The 18,870-nt window shown below is 32.5% G+C and overlaps 1 protein-coding gene across 1 annotated transcript; it reads right to left on the bottom strand.

The window, feature by feature from the left end:
- Nucleotides 1-224: 224 nt before the first annotated feature.
- On the bottom strand, nucleotides 225-18,735 carry LOC130640831 (uncharacterized). The gene is made up of 18 exons (XM_057447404.1): nucleotides 18,597-18,735; nucleotides 17,095-17,170; nucleotides 13,449-13,595; nucleotides 11,715-12,274; nucleotides 11,457-11,576; nucleotides 10,731-10,898; nucleotides 8,361-8,444; nucleotides 8,122-8,187; nucleotides 7,820-7,870; nucleotides 7,142-7,339; nucleotides 6,397-6,478; nucleotides 5,703-5,779; nucleotides 5,284-5,418; nucleotides 5,002-5,127; nucleotides 4,718-4,869; nucleotides 3,342-3,501; nucleotides 2,535-2,576; nucleotides 225-1,223 (listed from the first exon to the last, which is right to left on the bottom strand). The coding sequence occupies exons 2-17, from the start codon at nucleotides 17,156-17,158 to the stop codon at nucleotides 2,541-2,543; spliced, it is 2,226 nt and encodes a 741-aa protein (XP_057303387.1). The 5' UTR covers nucleotides 17,159-17,170; nucleotides 18,597-18,735; the 3' UTR covers nucleotides 225-1,223; nucleotides 2,535-2,540.
- Nucleotides 18,736-18,870: the final 135 nt, after the last annotated feature.

The raw sequence follows: 18,870 nt of genomic DNA, 5'->3' as shown, positions 1-18,870 counted from the left end.
AATCATGTTTTCCTAGGAAACACCAAACAGACGGGATCATCTCACATTCTTGTAGACCCTTGCACTCGAGGCCTTCCGCACTGGAAGTGCTTGCTGTGCCACGAACTGTTAAAGTTTGACAGTTCAAATGGTAATTGTGTGCATGGATAGAACTTTTGAACTTATTTTTTGCTTTTCAAAATTAAAACTTCGCTATTAGTAAACAAGGGAACAAAAAGTTGCGATTTCAGTATGACTAAAAATGTGGTTTATTATTGTATTGTGTTCACACTAAAAAAATATTACAAAAATTTGCAAAAAAGTAACAAAAATATGCATAAATAAGAAAAATATAGGTAAATAAAAAAAAACACTTAAATAAATAGAAGTAAATAAGACTTTAAATATTGAATATTTACGTTACACGCAATGTGTCGCAAAAATCGTAATATTTGTCGAAATGTCGAAACAGTTTCGCTATTATAGCTTACTTAATTCCGGAGTGTTAAGTTTCATGTAAAAGATCGTCAAAAGAACTTCGAAGCAACAGACCAGCTGTAAAACTACGAAGATAGGGAGCAAAGCATTTTATACAGACAAACTGTTTTAAATTTCATACGTCGATAGATATGACAGAAGTAAAAAAACCTCGGTACAAAATTGCATAATATAAACCCAGTGTTCAAAAATACAAAAACGTGCAATTAGAAAAGCAGTAGAAACAGTGGATTGTCTTTACCTCGAACACTTTATCCCGGATCATTGAATTTTCCCTGACCTTTCTTCCTCCAAGCCCTGACTAAGTAATATGAAAATGATATCATACCCCCTGAGCATTAGGCTTCGAAAGATACTATTTTTCCCTGGCTTGCTGACATTAACATTAGAATTTTGAGAAAAAAAATTCCTTCCACGTGATTAGACCGAAAAGAAAAGTGAATTAAACATGACAAGTTCATCACCCGTCAATAACATGACTCTCTGGCTATCAAATTAAAAAACTTTCAATTGAACTCACGTTCCCTAACTGCTTAGTCAATGATATGCTTCTCTTTGATTGCAAAACGCTACGAATCCTGCTTTCATCCCTTGTCAGTTTTCTCCCTTTTCTTTCACCATTACAAAAAACCCTGGCCAATTGTTTGAAGAGTTCGAAATAAAGACAGTCCCACTGTACATGCAAAAATATGCAAAATATAAACAGTAACAAAATTATTGAAACTATATCTGCATCGCTGTTGCATCTAAAGAGAAACGTATGCAATTTAAGAATCGTTAAAAATTACAATTGACCTTCGATTATAGTTGACATCAATACGCTTGAGCAGATGCAAAAAAAAAAAAGTCTGCAAAAAATTAGATACGAGTCTTTTTATGCCTCAATTTCGAGGGATACACCCTGTCAATTGTGTCCAGGAGTGACCACAAAGGCGTTTAAAGCTCCTATTTAAACCTTAAAATGCCTACCTAGGCAACGGGTTTATGTTGGAACTGAACCGATGACCTCTTGGTCATGAGTCGAGCGCTCTCCTGACTGAGCTACCGATATCCTCATATGTTGCAACACAGAGCTCATTATAATTCCTAACAATAATTAAGTCCAACATTAGCCGCACGATACACGAAGTCGGTTGGCAAAGCAATTTTATATGACAAATATTTATATGATAAATCACAATTTAGTTAACCATGACCCATCAGGACACAAATTTTAAAACGGGAGCAATTATTTTTAAAACCCAGTGTTCCTTAAAAGCACATGACCCTATACGTTTTTTTCTTGGTCAGCATTTCCTTCAACCTCGCCTAACTGGTAGGCCCTAAAACTCTTTTTCCTTTACGTTATACAAATATATTCATGAATGCAAAATTTAAAGTTAGATGAATTTCGAAACAAAACAGATACATCTGAACCAAAGCAGATTATTTATTCATCCAATTATCTAAACCTACAGAAGGAAAAAAAGGTTTTTAAAAAAAAAAAAATTGGAGGGCAAGTATTTATCCTGACTTTCTCTGTCCTTACGAGGACAATATTTTTTCCTTACAAGACTAGCTTAGCCACATGAATCTAGATGTATCAAATAAGTTACACGGGTGCATTAAATCCAATCCAATTAGTTTTATCCACCTTCTTTATAAACAATTGATTTTTGCACTTCGCCCCAAACATCTTTTATATTATACGCCCTAAAAAGCGTAAGCTCATATAATTGTTTACTCTTAAAGTATCATTTTATTTCTTATAGAAAATATTATTTACCACGCTAAACAAAACGCTAAACAACTTTGCTGCAAGGAGTCCAAATTTTAGCAAATTTTGGGTGGAGAGCGGATTTTGGAAATTAAGCATTGTTGATTAGAAAAGTGTAGATCGTGTTGTCGAAAATTATCTTGTGCCTGTACACCGATTGTTATTAGTGTTCGTTCCAACACATCGGTGACAACCTCTCCTCGACCAATTTCGACAGGTCTCGATAATTCAAACCAAGATATCAATGCGGAAGTTCTACAATCATCCAAAAATAACATCCAAAAAGCAAAGTAGAACTTACCTGAATTTATTTATTCAAATAACTTGCATATTCACACAACGCCTAAAAATAAAAAAGATGTTTACATTATTGCGCATGCGCGTAAACAATTCAACAAACATTTATATCGGCATGGTTACTCAAGGTCTAAATTTTGGCTCATTTCTGCCAAAATAAAACGTCCATGCTTCCTTTTAACATTTAGTTCTACAATTATCCTTTCTTTAGATTTCCCCGATTTCGCACGACACATTTTGATAATTTAAAAGAATAATTTTCCCGCGAAAGAAACTTCAGTGAAGACCTCTGGAAATTTTAGGATTAGCCTTCGCAACTAGCCTTATTTTTTAATCTGTAAGAATCAAGGAGCTTTGAGAAGAGATTAATATTATTTTTACACTAGTCGTTGCCCGTGGAAAAATCCACGGGTTAGCCCGTCTTTTATATTTACCCGTCGCAACAAAGTGGATAAAAATATATCGCATTTGATATTCGTGTCTCCGTAACATCATTTTCTAACTCAGCGAGGGGTCCGCGCAGAGACAGACAGACAACGGCTATTATTATAGAGATTAAAATTATTAATTTATATGTTTATGAGCATAATAACTTTTGTCACATACATAGCCTCCAAATATATTTTAAATTTAAAGCTGACTTCATAGCCGCTTTAACGTTTTTCCGTTCTCTGTAGGAATTGTTTTCGCGGGTTAAATTCACAGAATGCACATCAGATTCACTTAAATTGCGACAATCATTTCTCTAAGTATAAACCCGCTTCAACGTCCCTTACATTTACAACTGACGTTACGTCACTTGCAAACTTACCGTGTAAATGAATCGATACTGCTCAGCACTCTCCACCGCACCTGCCAAATCTTTTCTCAACAACCTCACTATTCTTCTCACATTCACTCTTCCAGTTTCTTCCAATTTTATCATGCCTTCAGTTATCGCAATGCATACCGCAGCCATACCAATACCGTCACTATAAACAGAACACGGGAATAAATTTAAAAAAAAAGGAACACATAAATATAAATAGGAGAAACGTTTGTTTGGATTTGTTGTAAAAGAAATACGGTTTTAGTAAACCAATATATTTCACCAATCAACTTTGTATAAACGTGTCTGCAAAATACACCTGTAAAACTTTGAGTTTGAATAATTAAAAGTTAAAGGCCTTAAAAGTGGTGTCGGCGTCAGCTAGGATGATAAAAAGTTTCGATTTCTAAACACCAACATTATAGAGGGAGATGTTGGCGTTAGAGGGAGATATTGGCGTGATTCTCTGTTGAGAATGAAATACGGATTTGCTATGATAATTATTCACCTATGTAAGCCTTTAGCAGTTTTGTTGAACTAAACGTGACACAAGCACACCCGCACTTTATTTATAACAACACCAGACAGTTGCTTAATCTTTTTAACGAGATTACTAATGCGCACTTTACCTATTCTTCATGATAATCTTGAACAAAAATAGACACGCTGACGTCCTGCTGATATCAGCAACAATTATATGGTTCAATACTGCGAATCCAACCAACTAGTTTCCAACCCAAAGTTCAAAATGAGAGTGTGTTATTTCAATAGGATGCTGTTAACTACTTGCGCAGACAACTTTTAAAGTTTTCCCAGCTGTGTGTAAAGTTTTGGGCATGATTTTTATCTGCATATTACATGTTCTTACAACCTAAAATCTCTATATGGTAACTAGTCGATGGCCCGTAGATAAATCCATGGGTTCGCCCTTCCTTTATTTACTGCATTTTTATACCACATCAGGTGCGTCCCGCTACTCGTGGTACCATTCTGCGACAGACAGACGTATACGTGGAAAAATCCACGGGTCGCCCGTCCTTTATATATCACATTTCGTGTTTCCGTAACTTGACGCGGCTTTTGCGGACACACAGACAGACAAACGACGGCTATTATTAAAGAGATAATATAGATAATCGCTGTTTGAGCCAGTTTAAAAAACAGGGCTTTTCTACGACATTATAATCGCACCTCCAATTATAATAATAAACCCCGTCTAAGTAAATTTCATTAGTTCAGGTAAACAGGCGAGTAAGGATGCACGAAAAAGCGATGTGATAACTATATACGACGGGGGGATCCCCCACCTTGGAACTTTTCATAGGATAAAGACTAGTTTAAAAATAAATACTCATCTCAGTAAAAATAACATTTCAAACCTGCAATGAAATATGGGTAATGTTCCACTATTTCCATGGATACCCTCTCGCACTTCCAATAAGAAGCCGACCACAGATTTCGCGCTGTTTGGAATTTCACCATATGTAGGCCAAGAATTGTATCTGTACAAGTAGACTTCTCTTGTCTCATGCTTCAAATAATGAATAAATGAATAAATTAATGGATGAAAACAAGAAGGTAATCCACGTAATACAACATTATATTACCATAAAAACAACATATTTATAACAAAAAAAAACAATAAAAACAAAACACCTTTTACCTCGCTTCTCAAGGCTACAGTGCTAGCAACAAAATCAGTCTTCAATTCTTTCTTCTTTAATTGCACGACTAAATTTCCGTATTTTCGAGCCACACTATCTGGGGGCCAGTACTGGGCACATTTTTCCTATAAAAAATAAATAAAATATACATAAACAATATCTGTGAAAATTTAGATTCTGTGAACACCAAGAAGTTTAGGACTCTGAACACTGACACTAATCTATATAAAACCAGCATCAACAAATTGTAGCGTAAACACGACTGTAACGGAACCAATTACCTGTCCTTGGGATGACAAAGGACATGCCATAACAATAATATTCGAACTTTGCTCGTAAACCATTCGCCAAAAGTCGTTCACTGTGGACGCTAATGGACCTTGTGCTGCAATATATGCCGGGTAACCCTTTTCATTCTATAATGTTACAAAACATCCACTCAAAAACTTTATCAGTGTTCCTTTTAAGTATGATTAAAACTGTTGCATTGACATATATTAATGTTGCAGACCCGTATAGGCCTAATAACATAAAACAGAGAAGTGGGAAGAATATTTGCTATGCAATACGCATTTGTGAAGAAATATAACATAATGACTTTAGCCACAGCATAATTTTTCTTAAAATTTAGATCTGAACATTGTCACTCTGAATGAATTACTTAACAAAGTCAAAACCCACAACGTTTATAATAAAATACCTTCACTACGCTTGCGTTGATGTAATCAGAACATGGATCGTTGCCTTCGTAACTTAGTACAACCCGGCTGTCTGGCCCTAATAACATGAAAAAATTATTTTGCAAATCTAAAAAAAAATCTGTTCTAGAATCTACAGTGCAGTGTTGCAGTAAAAAAAAACAGAACTAAAACATAAAAATAACACAGCCATTAATAATCATATGAATTTTTGCATGTGTGAGGTAAATCTCACTGAATGTTCTTTTAGTTTTAAGCTAATTTGCACTGTAAATAACCCTTTTTTGGTAACTTCGCTTCATTTTTGTATACAATAGAATTCAGAAAAGCAATAAAAAATGCTTATGTCAACATGTGACAATTCAAAACACTGGGGCAAGTTTGGATTTAAAAGTGAGTAACGTTTACTTGCAACTTTGATGGTCGAAACGCACCGCAATGCAGAACATTGTTTTCAATGTCAATTTGTTTCTAGGCAGTCGTGTTACTTTTTTTATGCTGCACACTATGGAACAGTAGGTAAAAAATAATTTGCGACATTTCGTCAAAATATCAATACCAAAACGTTTCTCTTTTAAAAACAAATAACTTGAAATGAAAAAACACACTTGAACAGTTATGTATAAACTTTTAACTTGAGCTGCTTGCATAAAAATATACATAAACAGTCCATAATCAAAATAGTGCATTTCTTACATGGAAATACGTCAGGTCTCCTGTTTTTTGAGACAATGGAATCAGGATAAATTAACGCTGTTGGCATATTTCGTTCCAAGTTCTAGAAAAAAAAAAAGAGATGACATTTATAAAAATTGAAAACAAAACTTTTACATACTGACCGGGTAAATCAAGCCATAAAAGTTCTATGAGATTTAGGAAGACATTCTACCCAAATTAAAACAGTTGAAAATAAAATCATATTTGCAAATCAACACGGCGAACATTAGGTAAATCAAATGTATTTTAAAAAGGCAATGCAAAAAATTTATAAATTTCACTATCTGTGCAAGCTGTCCAACCTTGGCGTTATTGGTAATATCTGGCTTTTATATTATTTGTGCAGCAAAACAGAACCTTAAAAATTTAAGGAGTGCTGTTCACTCCTTTATATTTATTTATTTTATGCAAGTTTTAATAAAAATAAAAGCACCACATGTAAATAATTTCTACCAACATCCAGGCTGGCAGCTAACCTAGAACAGATATGAGATGGTCTAGGAACCAAGTTCCTGTAAGCTAGCTATAACAGGCTTTATGACAGCTAAAAATGCGTATTTTTGTAAAGTAAGCTACTTTTAAATGGAGGGAGACCGTTCACTGGCCTGTATAATGTAAAAGAACATTTACAATTTAAAAGAAACAGTATATTTCCCCAAAACCTTTCAGGTGTTAGCTACTGCAATATTATTGAACTACAAGCCTAAGACAAACAGAATCCTACATAAAACTCATTTTCCACATTTGGATCGTCTCTTTTACTCATCAATTCATGCAATGTCAAGTCACCGTCATCTTCGTCATCTTCGTCAAAACTGTTATTAGAGTCACTATCAAACTCATCAGCAGGAGGTCTTGGAAATTCGCCAATTAATGCAAGAGTTGGATTAGGTGCGCTTTCTTCAGGCTCAACAGCAACAACCTAATGAAACCAATAATAGAAATAACAACTCAGTTTTTTAATTCCGATAATTTTATCATTTTGACACTTGACTTCTTGGTGGCTCAAAATAAAACACCTTACCATTTAGGAATTAACATTTTTGCACTTTTATAAGAAAACAAGATAATTTTCTTTTTTATTATCTTTTTCTGCCATAACTAGGATTAGTCTAAAGTCTTAAAAACGTTATAGCTGCAGTTCCCTTACATGTACATACAAAAGTGACAAAAAAAGACAATACTAAAAAGATTATTTTATTTTCTCTCCTACACTTGAATGATCGTAAATCAATCTTACTTTGCAATGACCCTTTTTAAGATTGAATGCAGCTCCAATACTTATGATTATACTAATGATTTACAAACACCCCAAGTCAAACTTTTAATAAAGCACTGTTTGTGAATTAGTGTCATACTGTATAAGCATCACACTTTAAAAAAAGGAAATAAAGGCGCATACTTTTGTTTCGTAGTCTTCAGTGTATTCAAGTGGAGTGTATTCAACTTGCACCTGAATATTTAAAAATAAGTAAATAAAACATTAACAGAATCAGAATTTTTAATAAAAATTGGTTAATTAATATAAGAGCAATTTTCCATGCAAGTTTTGCTACAGTAAATAAAATGATGAATCCTACAATTAGTAGTTTATCTTTATTATTTCAAAAATTTGCAAACTCTAAACTATTAGTAAACAATAACGTATCAGTAAACTAAAACGTTTTTTGTTGTAACCAAGAAATTTATAAACCACATTCATACCTCAACGGGTTCATCGTCAACACCATAGTCATTGGGGGTATGCTCAACTGGCTGTTCCACTTGTACCTAGATTTAAAAACTCAAACTCATTAAATTTCTTTACCTATAATCAATTTACAAAGAAGATTTTCCCCGGTTATAATCTTCAGTAAAAAGAAGCAAATTTTGTGAAATAGTTATACGTTGGTATCTACATTTTTGCTCACATTAACAACAATTTAAGTATCAGAGCTGAATACCTGCACTGCATCAATGTTATCTTGGTATACCGGAGGTGCATGTTGGAAGCTATCTAGCCGTTTATGTTGGAAGCTATCTACACTCTAGGTTAAAAAAGGTAAATTGTTTGGTAACAGATTAATAAAACAGAAATTAGGAAATTAGCAAAAACAAGCAACTTCTGTGTGAGCATAATAAAAATTTATAAATCACTAAAAACGGAAACCCTAAGAAAAAACCTATGGCACTTGAATTAAGGACTATTAAAACACAGTTAAGACTGGAGACGCATGTTTTTTAGGAGAGGTGTGCAAAAGAATGCACATACCCTGAAATATATTGATTGATTAAAACATTCTATTGATAGCACATGCAAAATGCTTTAAGATATTAACATGTCTTTTGCTACGTACACTTTCTTACAGGAGCCTAACGCAGCCCCTTTAAATCATAAAACAAGTTAGATTTAAACAAGAGAATTAAAACAATATTGAGGTTGATGCAACTCAGTTGTTAACAATATTTTTCAAGACATAACTAAATAGTCTAAACTATTATATGCGAGAAATAATGCAGCATTTTATTACTTAAATTTCATCTTGGTAAAACGATCCTCAGGCAAATAGATAATTCATCCTAAGATCGTCCGAACAAGATGGGAAGCTTTAAGTAATGAAATGTTGCATTAGCCTATTATTATCATATTATGAAATTATCAATTTTAATAATTCATAACTTTGATCAAAATATTGCGTTGGTGACATTTGTAAAGGATTGGTTCGGTAAAAATGAATTCTTCAATATCAAGGTTTTTTCAAAAGAATTGAAGTCAGCATATGCTGATTACTCGAAAAACATATTTTCTTTTTTGAGAATGATTTTCATTGTTTGTAAACAGACTTTTCCTTTTAAACAATCTCTGTGTTAATGACGTCACAGAGGCAGATGCTTTTAACAAGACAAGTGTGTTTACAGCAAATATCAGTGAAAACAGATGAGAGAAAAGAGAAGTGTTTTAAAAGTAAATAGAAATTGTTGGTAGAAAGTTTTGATGTGTCTATATTTTTTTAAATTCAATGCCTTGGTGTATGGCAGTGGGTTGCTATAGCAATACTTTTATGGTAAACAGATTTAAAAAAGTCAGTATTTATGGACTACCGAAAGATAAAAACCTCAAGAAAACATAGTTGCAAAACATCAAAAGGAAAAACTACCAAAAGATAAGAAGCTATGTCAGACTGTTTCAAAAGAGATTTGAAGGTAATAGAATTGTTTTATTTCTACAGCAGCATGGATTTTTTATAAGAATGAAGCTATGATTTTCCCAAAATTTGAGAAAATTTTAACAAAACAGCCCCCCTTTAACATATACCAGTTCTTATTAAGAAAAGGTTACATTAGGCATTATCCAGATCAAACTGATCATTATTGTTTAACACGTTATATGGACCATATTTCATCGTATATGTTTCCCATTTTAATATCCAGCACTTAAAGGGTTAACATATGCCAAACAAAATCTTACTCAACTTTGTGTTTAATATTTTTGTTTAAGTTTAATTTGCTGAAGGCTGAAGCTGTTCCTACATTATTTGCCTATAATATGGATAAACAACCGCAAAAGCGAAAGTCGAGTGAAACACAAGAAAAATCAAGGGCAAAACGTAAACTTTGTGAAGATGGTATCCACCATCATGCTTTGGTTCTAAGATTCGACTTTGAATGCAAAACCAAAGAAATACAAACAGATCCTGAAGTAAAACCACAAATAGTGCCATAGGAGTGCAATACAATATTGGATTAGTACAACATGAAGAACAATATGTCCTGATTTCATCTTCAGATGAGACAGAAGAAGAGAATAAAGATGAGAATCACAAAAGTGATGACGAGTATAGTGAAGAAAATAAGGATGTTCAGAAATTTCATCAAGAAATATCTGTCACACTATCAAATCAGCCTCATTTCCACTACTTCCACCTTCACTGCTAGCATAAATATTGCTTTCAGAATCAGATAGCGTTTTTGTAAACTTTACAACTAGAATACGTTTAACTTTTACAACTACTAAAAACAAATCTATTACAAACGCTACAAAACATACAGTATATACATAGGTTACCCATCTGTCGTAGTGACGTAAGCAAAGAGGTTCGTTTATAAAAACAATACAAAAGAGAGCAAGTTCTGATCGTTGTGGATAGTTTATTACATTAAATGTATGTATCATTAGGTTTCGTTTTTGAAGGAGAATTTTATAAGACTCGTTAAAAGAAAAACATATTTTTACCGAACTAATCCTTTAGCACCAGGTTTACACATATTAATAATGCCTTACATTACAATGTGGCAACTTTAAACAAATATTGCATTGGCAAATTAGTTAATACCTTTTCATCTTCGTACAATTTATTATTATACCCATGCTCTTCCTCAGCTTGTGGTGTTACAATATCTAATTCCACATACTCAGGTTTCTTTCTTGTTGAACCAGTAGAATCTTCATCTTCATCATTATCATTCGTGTCCTTGCAGCACTCACAACAACAACCTGCAATCTAAAAAAAAACGTTACAATGATGTTATGAAAACAACACTTTAATGCTAAAATTACCCTTTACTTAAAGAAAACTATTCTTTCTTTATCATAAAATCAAAATTTTGGATGGCAAAGTCCCTTTTCTAATTGAAATGTTTTTTATTCCTTTGAGTTCTTGGCTCTTCAACTTTTTCAATAACTGTTTATATGGTTACCCATTTAAATTTTGTTATTTTTCCCCATTTTTATTTAAAGGTTTAAGCTAAAATTCAGATAAAATTCAAAAACAATTTAGTTTGTAAATAAATGATAATTATATACCTGTCACAAGAGGACATTTTTAAAGTACTTTATAAAATTGAAAAATCACAAGATCATGTGATCAGTATCAAAAAATTATTTTTAGTGATATACAACTAATAAATATTAATTTACTATTGCAAAAAAAAACAAAAAAAAAACAACAACAAGATTTTATCTCATGCTCAAAGATTACTATACACTCTATCTTTAAAACAAGTTAGTATTATAAAATTAAAAAATATTGCAGCTGCAAAAAGAAATATATATTCTTTACCATGACAATTATGATAATTAACAACAGAAGTCCTGCCACAGAACCAACTCCAATGTAAATTTTCTCCACGTCAGTCAAACTGTCATCCTTATTCGCACCAAAATATTCAACTTTGTCCACCTAGAAAATTATTATACATTGCTTTCAATAATTTTCAGTTTTGTGGTAATAATTTAACATTTGATCTGCGTCTGGTTGCGTCGTAATAGGCCTGCCATGAATTTAACATCATACCAAATACGTGAAACCGAAAATTACCTCTTTATGTAAACCAAGACCAACTTTCCAGAGAGAGCCATCATAATGCATTTGGTCCAACACTTTATAAGCATATTGTGTACGAGTGGAACTGAGTTCACGTTTTTCTCCAGCCACAAGGAAAAATGTTACAACAGCCTTTTTAAGTCTTTGTGACTTACTATCATAGCATTGATCGGAATAAAAGTAGATATCATTTGGATTGTATGTTCCATTACCATTTGGCAAAATCAGTTTTGATGCAAGTTTAACTCGAAAAGCACTTTTTAATTCGCAGAAGTGATAAAGAAACAGATCGACCTCCATTCGCACATAACTTGATGGCAGTTTTTTTTCATATGTGTATTCATTTTTCAAACTATCTGCACGTACTCTAACACTTCCTCCTTTTGAAGAAATCAATAAGACGTCATGCTTCGTTGCAATCCTTAATGGTTCAGAAGCAGCTTCTTTTGTTATGTTCCGGTTCGAAGTAATTTCAAATTGTACAACAGGTTCTCTATACACTCCCCATGGACACTCAAACTTCTTGAACTTAGAATTAAAAAAAAACGTCTGATCTAAAAATATAAAAGAAATTCAAGATTTTTAACACTGCAATATTCTGTTCCATTAATTCTTTTTCTGGTGTCTAGGCAAAACATTTTTGAATTATCTCAAATTATTTTGCACTTTGCCCCAATGCAACTACTCTCTCCAAAAAAGAAGAAGGGAAAAGTAAGAGTGTAAAATTGGTCACAAATGTGTGCTGGCTTATTGGAATACAATTTGAATAAAAAAATGGATCCCTCTATCACTGTTTACTCTTTGTTCCTGAGAAACAAAACAAATACAAAGAAATATTATAAGGCAGAATTTCTCACAGAATCAATTGTGGCAATTTTGCAAAACTTGTATATACTTAGATTTTAGGTAGCAAAAAATTTGTAATGTACTTTAAAATGTTTATAATTTTAATAAGAGGAAACAAATAAGAACACAGGAAAGCAAATAATATTTATGACGTGTTGTTCTGACAGAATAGTAGCTTATACAAAGTTTAATTAATCTGCAGCCATGAAAATGCAACATTTAATAAATACATTAAAACACAGCAGTCAAAAACATTAAAACACAGCATTCAAGCTTTGATTACTAGGGTCTTTATAGACTCTAGTAATCGAAGCTTACTGGTTAAATTACCGTACTTTATTCAAGCTATTATTCTTAATTGAGCTTCATTGAATCTCCATAATAACAAACCTCTGTCTATTGGCAAAATAGCTATGTATAACTACATTTTGAGCCCTCACAGAGTAATTCATGAATGCATGTTAATTTAGGAATGTTGTTAAAAAGACTCCAGTTATTTTTATTAGTGGTTACACTTTTTAACACATCAAATGTGTTTTATAAAGGAAGATCGTATTACTATAATTCATTATTTCTGATACAAGAGTCATTGAGCTATGCAGTAGCGTCTTTCCCATAACCTTTCCAGAATAAAGGAGTTACACTCAAGAAAAGGTTATTCCTGAGGGGTGTTGGCCAAACGATGGGGGTAAAATGATACATTTGATTTGTTGATAGGGGTCGAAAAAATCATATTTGTTCCTTTGTGTGGCCAGGTAGCTTTATCTTAAACTTAAAAGTCTTTTCCTTAAAAAATTTCCTTTAAAATACGCCGCTAATGATTAAAGCTGTTAGGGTTTTTAGGTAGTTATTATGAAACTATAACAACAGTATAAAACCTACCTTTGTATGCATATTTGACACCAGCCATTACCTTTTCCTTTAAAGATAAAAAACCTTTAGACGTCTCATCATTCTCGTAAATATAGTTGAAACATTGACCATCTTTCAGTCGAATTTCTATCTTAAAGGTAAACAACTTTGGAGGATCTGAAAAAAAGAAGGTTTAATTCTAAAGGTTCTTTTTGAAGTGATTTGAGAGAAGTCTTGCTGTGGAAGAAATGTAACCTTCACCAATAGGTAAGCATTTAATATAATAATGTGGTTTAATAATTTGCACATGCCTAATTTTGCATGTGTAAATTTACTCCAGTGTTAGACTTTGTTCCTGAGCCGGCTCAGGAACAAAGTCTAACATTTAAAAAGTCATGGGACACTGGAAGCTTTGCAGCTCTTATGACCTAATTTAAATCTTTTCTGAGCGTATTTTAATGGTTTGTTTTACATGTGACATCACTCGAGTAAATTAAATATTGATAATATACAACAAGATTTACGTTTTATGCGAAGATATTTAAGGTAAAACTTGAAAGTTAAAGGTTTGTAGCATAGTTTTACTTTCAGCTTTTTATTTTTCACACAACTTGACACCTTAAAATGAATTAATAGCACTTGACTTCTCACGATTTTGAGTTCTAAAGATTTAATTTACATTTAAAAATTTGTTTATCCCACAAATTGTTGAAAAATCTAATAGAGATTTGAATGGATTGTTGGTTAAAAATCCTGGTTTATGTCGTTTAAATTTGTTGATGAACCTCTGGTACCCAGACCCCTCACACAGATTAATTTATATGTACTGTTATTAAGCAATCATGTGGGTACAGGCCTGGAAATTTCTGGAGTCCAGGGAAACGATCCATCGTTATCGTGATTTGAAGCTGACGGAAACGATCCAAATGTTTTGTGTTAAGTAGACTTTGCGGAAAAGTAGCGAAAATGAAACAATCGTTTCTGCCAAATTTCCAAGCCTAGGGTTCATTTTCGGTCTTTTACACTAAGTAGAAAAAACGAAGAGGAAAAAATTGTGCAATTTAATAAAGATGCTATTTTTAACTTTATACTATCACTATACTAACTATATTATATAATGACAAGCTGCCCTATCAGCTATTATTATGTCACCCCAAAGATTATACCAGCTCTTTTTGCAGCAGGCTCAAACACCCGCAGATTTTAGTCTAACTTTAAACATCCCCTCCAAAAAAAACATTTAAAGTGGTTCAGCCCTGTCAATCCAAAGTACCGAAAGTGAGCACGATAGAGTCGATGTTCGCAAGCCGACCTCAAACAAAAATGAGGCACTTTGGGGTTCAGCAAGTTATATTTTCCTTTGCTCCGGGAATTTAAATTAAAAATTACCTCAACTAATATCTTTTGCAGACATGTTATTATTCCTATTTATTGACAACTTTGACTATGTTTCCCTTAGAGCGGCAAAGACAACCTTTTTGACCAGTGACAGTGGCATGTTCATTTTTTAAATACACTACCGGAAACTTTATGTACCATACTACCTATGCTGCAATATACAAACCTTTTTTCACAACCTTTGAAACAAGATTGGTTCTGTCAACGTTATAAAGAAGTTTTCTGGGGAATACGATCTTGACACACATATAGGGCAGCATAAAAAAGCTATCCATAAATTATTGTATATAGCTTACATGAATTTATAGGGCTAGTGCTTTTAAAATTTTTCTATAATCAGACATTAATCTTCAACTAACAGGACTTTGATTTCATTTTTTTCTTTGACTTAGGGTTGATGACTTACAAATATAGTATCCCCATCATCCTGTCCCTGCCCTAAATGTCAAAATTATATAATCTGAGTATCATCAATCCCTCAAATCACAAGCATTCAGGCATCCTGTGAGTGGATGAGAAATTAGCTAAAAATACATTTTTACCTATTCTAAAAAGAATGACCCCCTCACCTCCAAACAATTTAGCGTGGTCATAGATCTAAAACTTTATAATTTTTAAGATATTTTAGTACAATTTAGGAAGTGTTTGGATCAAATATTAGGAGAAAACACGAAGAAAAAAAACATTATAACAATCATCCTATATTTTAGGAAAATTTTGTTAAAAGTTTAGGAGGAAAAAACAATATATATGTCAAAGTTTAAAAAGTGCCGTATTTTGTTATAAACGATAACTATAACTATAACTATAAACTACTATTTTTAATCACGGTAAAAAAGTATTAACGCAGTTGTCCGTTTATTTTAAAATATATGTGTTCCTGCCGTATTGAAATTTATACTTGTTATGTAATTTGTGTTGTCCTTGTGTTGTCCTGTTTGTGCTCTGCTGTAGAGTTCGCTCTGCGGTGGAGTACGAGATGCATTATATTCGTTAGTTTTGTGTTGGGATGCCCCGTGTTAATTATGTAAAAAGAATAATTGTAATTTTGGTACTATTTTTAGTTAAATTTTCCCCTTGAGTCCGTTTTGTTTTGCACATCTTGCACATCCTTTTTCTGTGCTAGCAGTCTTCAACATGTAGCGACAGGGTGGAACATACATTATAGTAATAAATTCGCTGTTGAGTGAAATTAGTCTTTCGTACATCACAGGAGTTGTTCTGCATCTGAGCATTATTTTCAGTTGTTTTCTCTCACTTGTAGTTGGCTTGGCTTACGCCACTATATTTCTAGTAAGTGTTTATTTCCTAATATTTATGTCATGTTACATGTGTTATTTGTTACTTAAACTTTGCCTTGTATTTTGTTTGTTTAGCGAGTAAGATTGTTAACTACTCCGTTGGAATCGTGTCTTTAATTTCCAAGCACCTACAATATGTCGTTTTTGTGAGTTTTTGTGATCATTAGCGCTTTTAAACAATAGCTTGCATGTTACATGTGAAAACAAAAGACTTCATTATATCTTATTGTCATGCATTATGTAGATATGCGAGTTCGTAAAACTTGCATAAATGTCAAGTTATGTTCAAGCGGTACTGTAGTCACTTAACTTTTCAGCTACAATTCTCTTTGCCTTTGGAAACAAATTTATATTATTTATTAATTTTACTTTTTGGGTGCATAAAAAATAAATAAAGATGGATAATTATTTCCCTGTCTCTATTAATTATGGTTACCGAAGTTTTGTTAAAAATTAACTAAAAAGAATATTTTTGAAATTTTAGAATCCGTATGTAATCAAAATATGGCTTCACTAAGAGTATTTACTGCATTTTTTATTCAAAATTATGCTAAACAAAAATTGAATGCACTGTGCACTTTGGTAGGCCTTATATATAAATTTATATATTTATATATAAATTATATATAAATGTTTGTTCATCAAATATCAATCATATTATTATTAATATAATAGCTTGAAGTAGAAATGCAGAATACGGTGGACATGTGGATACTATGGAAAAAGGTTGATTTAATTACCATTTTAAAAGTGTTATTTGAATTGACTGACTTAATCAAAATTAATAATTTCACTAAGAGATAATTATACATAAGCACAATATGAAGATATACTTTGCAAAATCCGACATTGCACTTGACAACATACAAATTTTTAGATTCTCTTTATCACATTTCACTTGGTTAATCAAGGTGGTCTTCATTAAAACAAGTAACTTATTACAAAACACAAGTGCATTACATTGAAGGTTTGCTTACCAGCCATTTTAACATCTCCAATCAAACACACCAACAGTGAAAATGTCAGTAATATTTTTTTCATTGTAATGCCTGCCTAAAAAAATAAGATAATATATAAGAAGTTTTGTTACAAAGTATGTGATATCAAACAACACATCACATTCTGAGTTGTGTTTATTATAACGATAGTGTATATATAATCAAGAAAATCTAAATCAATCTTCTTAGATTTAGATCTTCTTAGATCTTAGAACGATTTTTTAGTAAACATCCTATGGTGGTTTAAAAAATTAAAAGCATAATGGAGATTTGAACAATAATATGCCTGCATAAAATTATTTTAAAAAACATCTTTTTATTTAGTTACCATTACGGTTGCAACAATGTCAAAAGTTTGACTATGCTAAAGCACTATGTCAAGGCTAGATATTTTAGTTATTAAAAGTAACGTGTACCTGGAGATTATAACATAGACATGAGATTGGAAATTTTCATTTAAGTAGTACTATAGGGATAAAACAGTTAGGCTAGATATATAAGAATGAAATAAAATGCACCCTTTCTTACTGATTCTTTTTATGTTGGCAACATTTGTTGCATTAAATCAACAATAAGCATGGTTTTTTTCTAAGAAAAATCTTAATCAATTGTTTTGAGCAACAAAGTTTTTTCAATGATGTATTACAACAGGAATCATTACATATAGTTAAGAACTTTTGTTCCCTAGGTGATATGTTGGATAGTGAAGGGGTGTTAAAAGAAGTGCCACTTGCAGGTTAGGTTCTGCTAGGAAAACACTTAGAAAGTTACTTCCTTTGCTGACCAACAGAGTTTTTGTTGATGCAAAAGGTAGGTTGTTGGAAGACTGTATAAGAAGTGTTATATTTGTTGCAAGGCAGTGAAACAGGTGCAGTAAAAAAGGAAGAGCTTGACTGTTTAGAAAAGAATGAATAGGAAAGGTTAGTTTGATGTGTAAGACCAGTTTAAAGGTGTTAAAAAGAGTTCAGAAGAGCTAACTAGCAGGCTAAAGTATTTGTGGCATTGGAGATGTTATCCAGATAAGAAGATCGAGTTGGTTGCACGATTTGGAAAGAATGGAGGAGTGACTTGATAGTTCCTAGGACAAGGTCTAGCTAGGTGTATTGAAAAAGACCTAGAAGGAGGTGAAAAAGATAGATTTGATCCAGATAGCTGGTGGGTGATGATGATTTCAATATATAAAGGTAAAACTAAGCTAAATTGTAAAATAAAAGCTGTTGAAATAGTTATCATCTCTTTTGCATAAAATAAAAGAAAATATGCAGCACCCATAGAAAATCCAATGCAGGAAGCTAGCTCTAGCTATATACCTGGCTAGTTAAACTCAAGGTAGCAGCCAAGAAAGCACACTAAATCCTTTACTTCAGTTTGCTTATACAACTGATGTCCTAAGTAAAATACTTTATATAATTAGAAGGGAGTGCGCCTTTAAAAAGAAGGATAAAATAATAATAAAAGTAAAATTAGCTTTATATTCGCACCAGTGATTCTTTTGCATGGTAGATCTTTATCCCTGCAGCTACTCTATGTATCAGTGCACTTCTCAATGACTCATTTGAGCAATACAGTTTTTGGTGCGATCTTCTTTGTATTTTTATGTTTCTCTTGTCACTAGCTTCTTTTTATTTTCTAGAAGTGGTAATTTATCAAGCATATTTTTGAAGCCATTTTTATTAAAAAAATCTTTCAGGCAACTGATCCTTCCGGGAATGAAAGGCACATATGTCGCGGACATGGCGTACTAACATGAAATAC

The sequence above is a fragment of the Hydractinia symbiolongicarpus genome, chromosome 1 (assembly GCF_029227915.1).
Source record: "Hydractinia symbiolongicarpus strain clone_291-10 chromosome 1, HSymV2.1, whole genome shotgun sequence".
In the NCBI taxonomy this organism is placed as follows: domain Eukaryota; kingdom Metazoa; phylum Cnidaria; class Hydrozoa; order Anthoathecata; family Hydractiniidae; genus Hydractinia; species Hydractinia symbiolongicarpus.
Note: the sequence above shows the minus strand (reverse complement) of the source record. Positions and strands in the feature narration are given on the sequence as shown.

What these genes read in the sequence shown, in the direction of transcription:
- LOC130640831 (XM_057447404.1), bottom strand. Translation starts at nt 17,158, where the DNA reads ATGAAAAAAATATTACTGACATTTTCACTGTTGGTGTGTTTGATTGGA. An exon ending in AATTGTACGAAGATGAAAAG is followed by an intron (nt 8,445 to 10,730) that starts GTATTAACTAAT and finishes TTTTTAACCTAG; the next exon opens with AGTGTAGATAGCTTCCAACA. An exon ending in TTGACGATGAACCCGTTGAG is followed by an intron (nt 7,871 to 8,121) that starts GTATGAATGTGG and finishes TTAAATATTCAG; the next exon opens with GTGCAAGTTGAATACACTCC.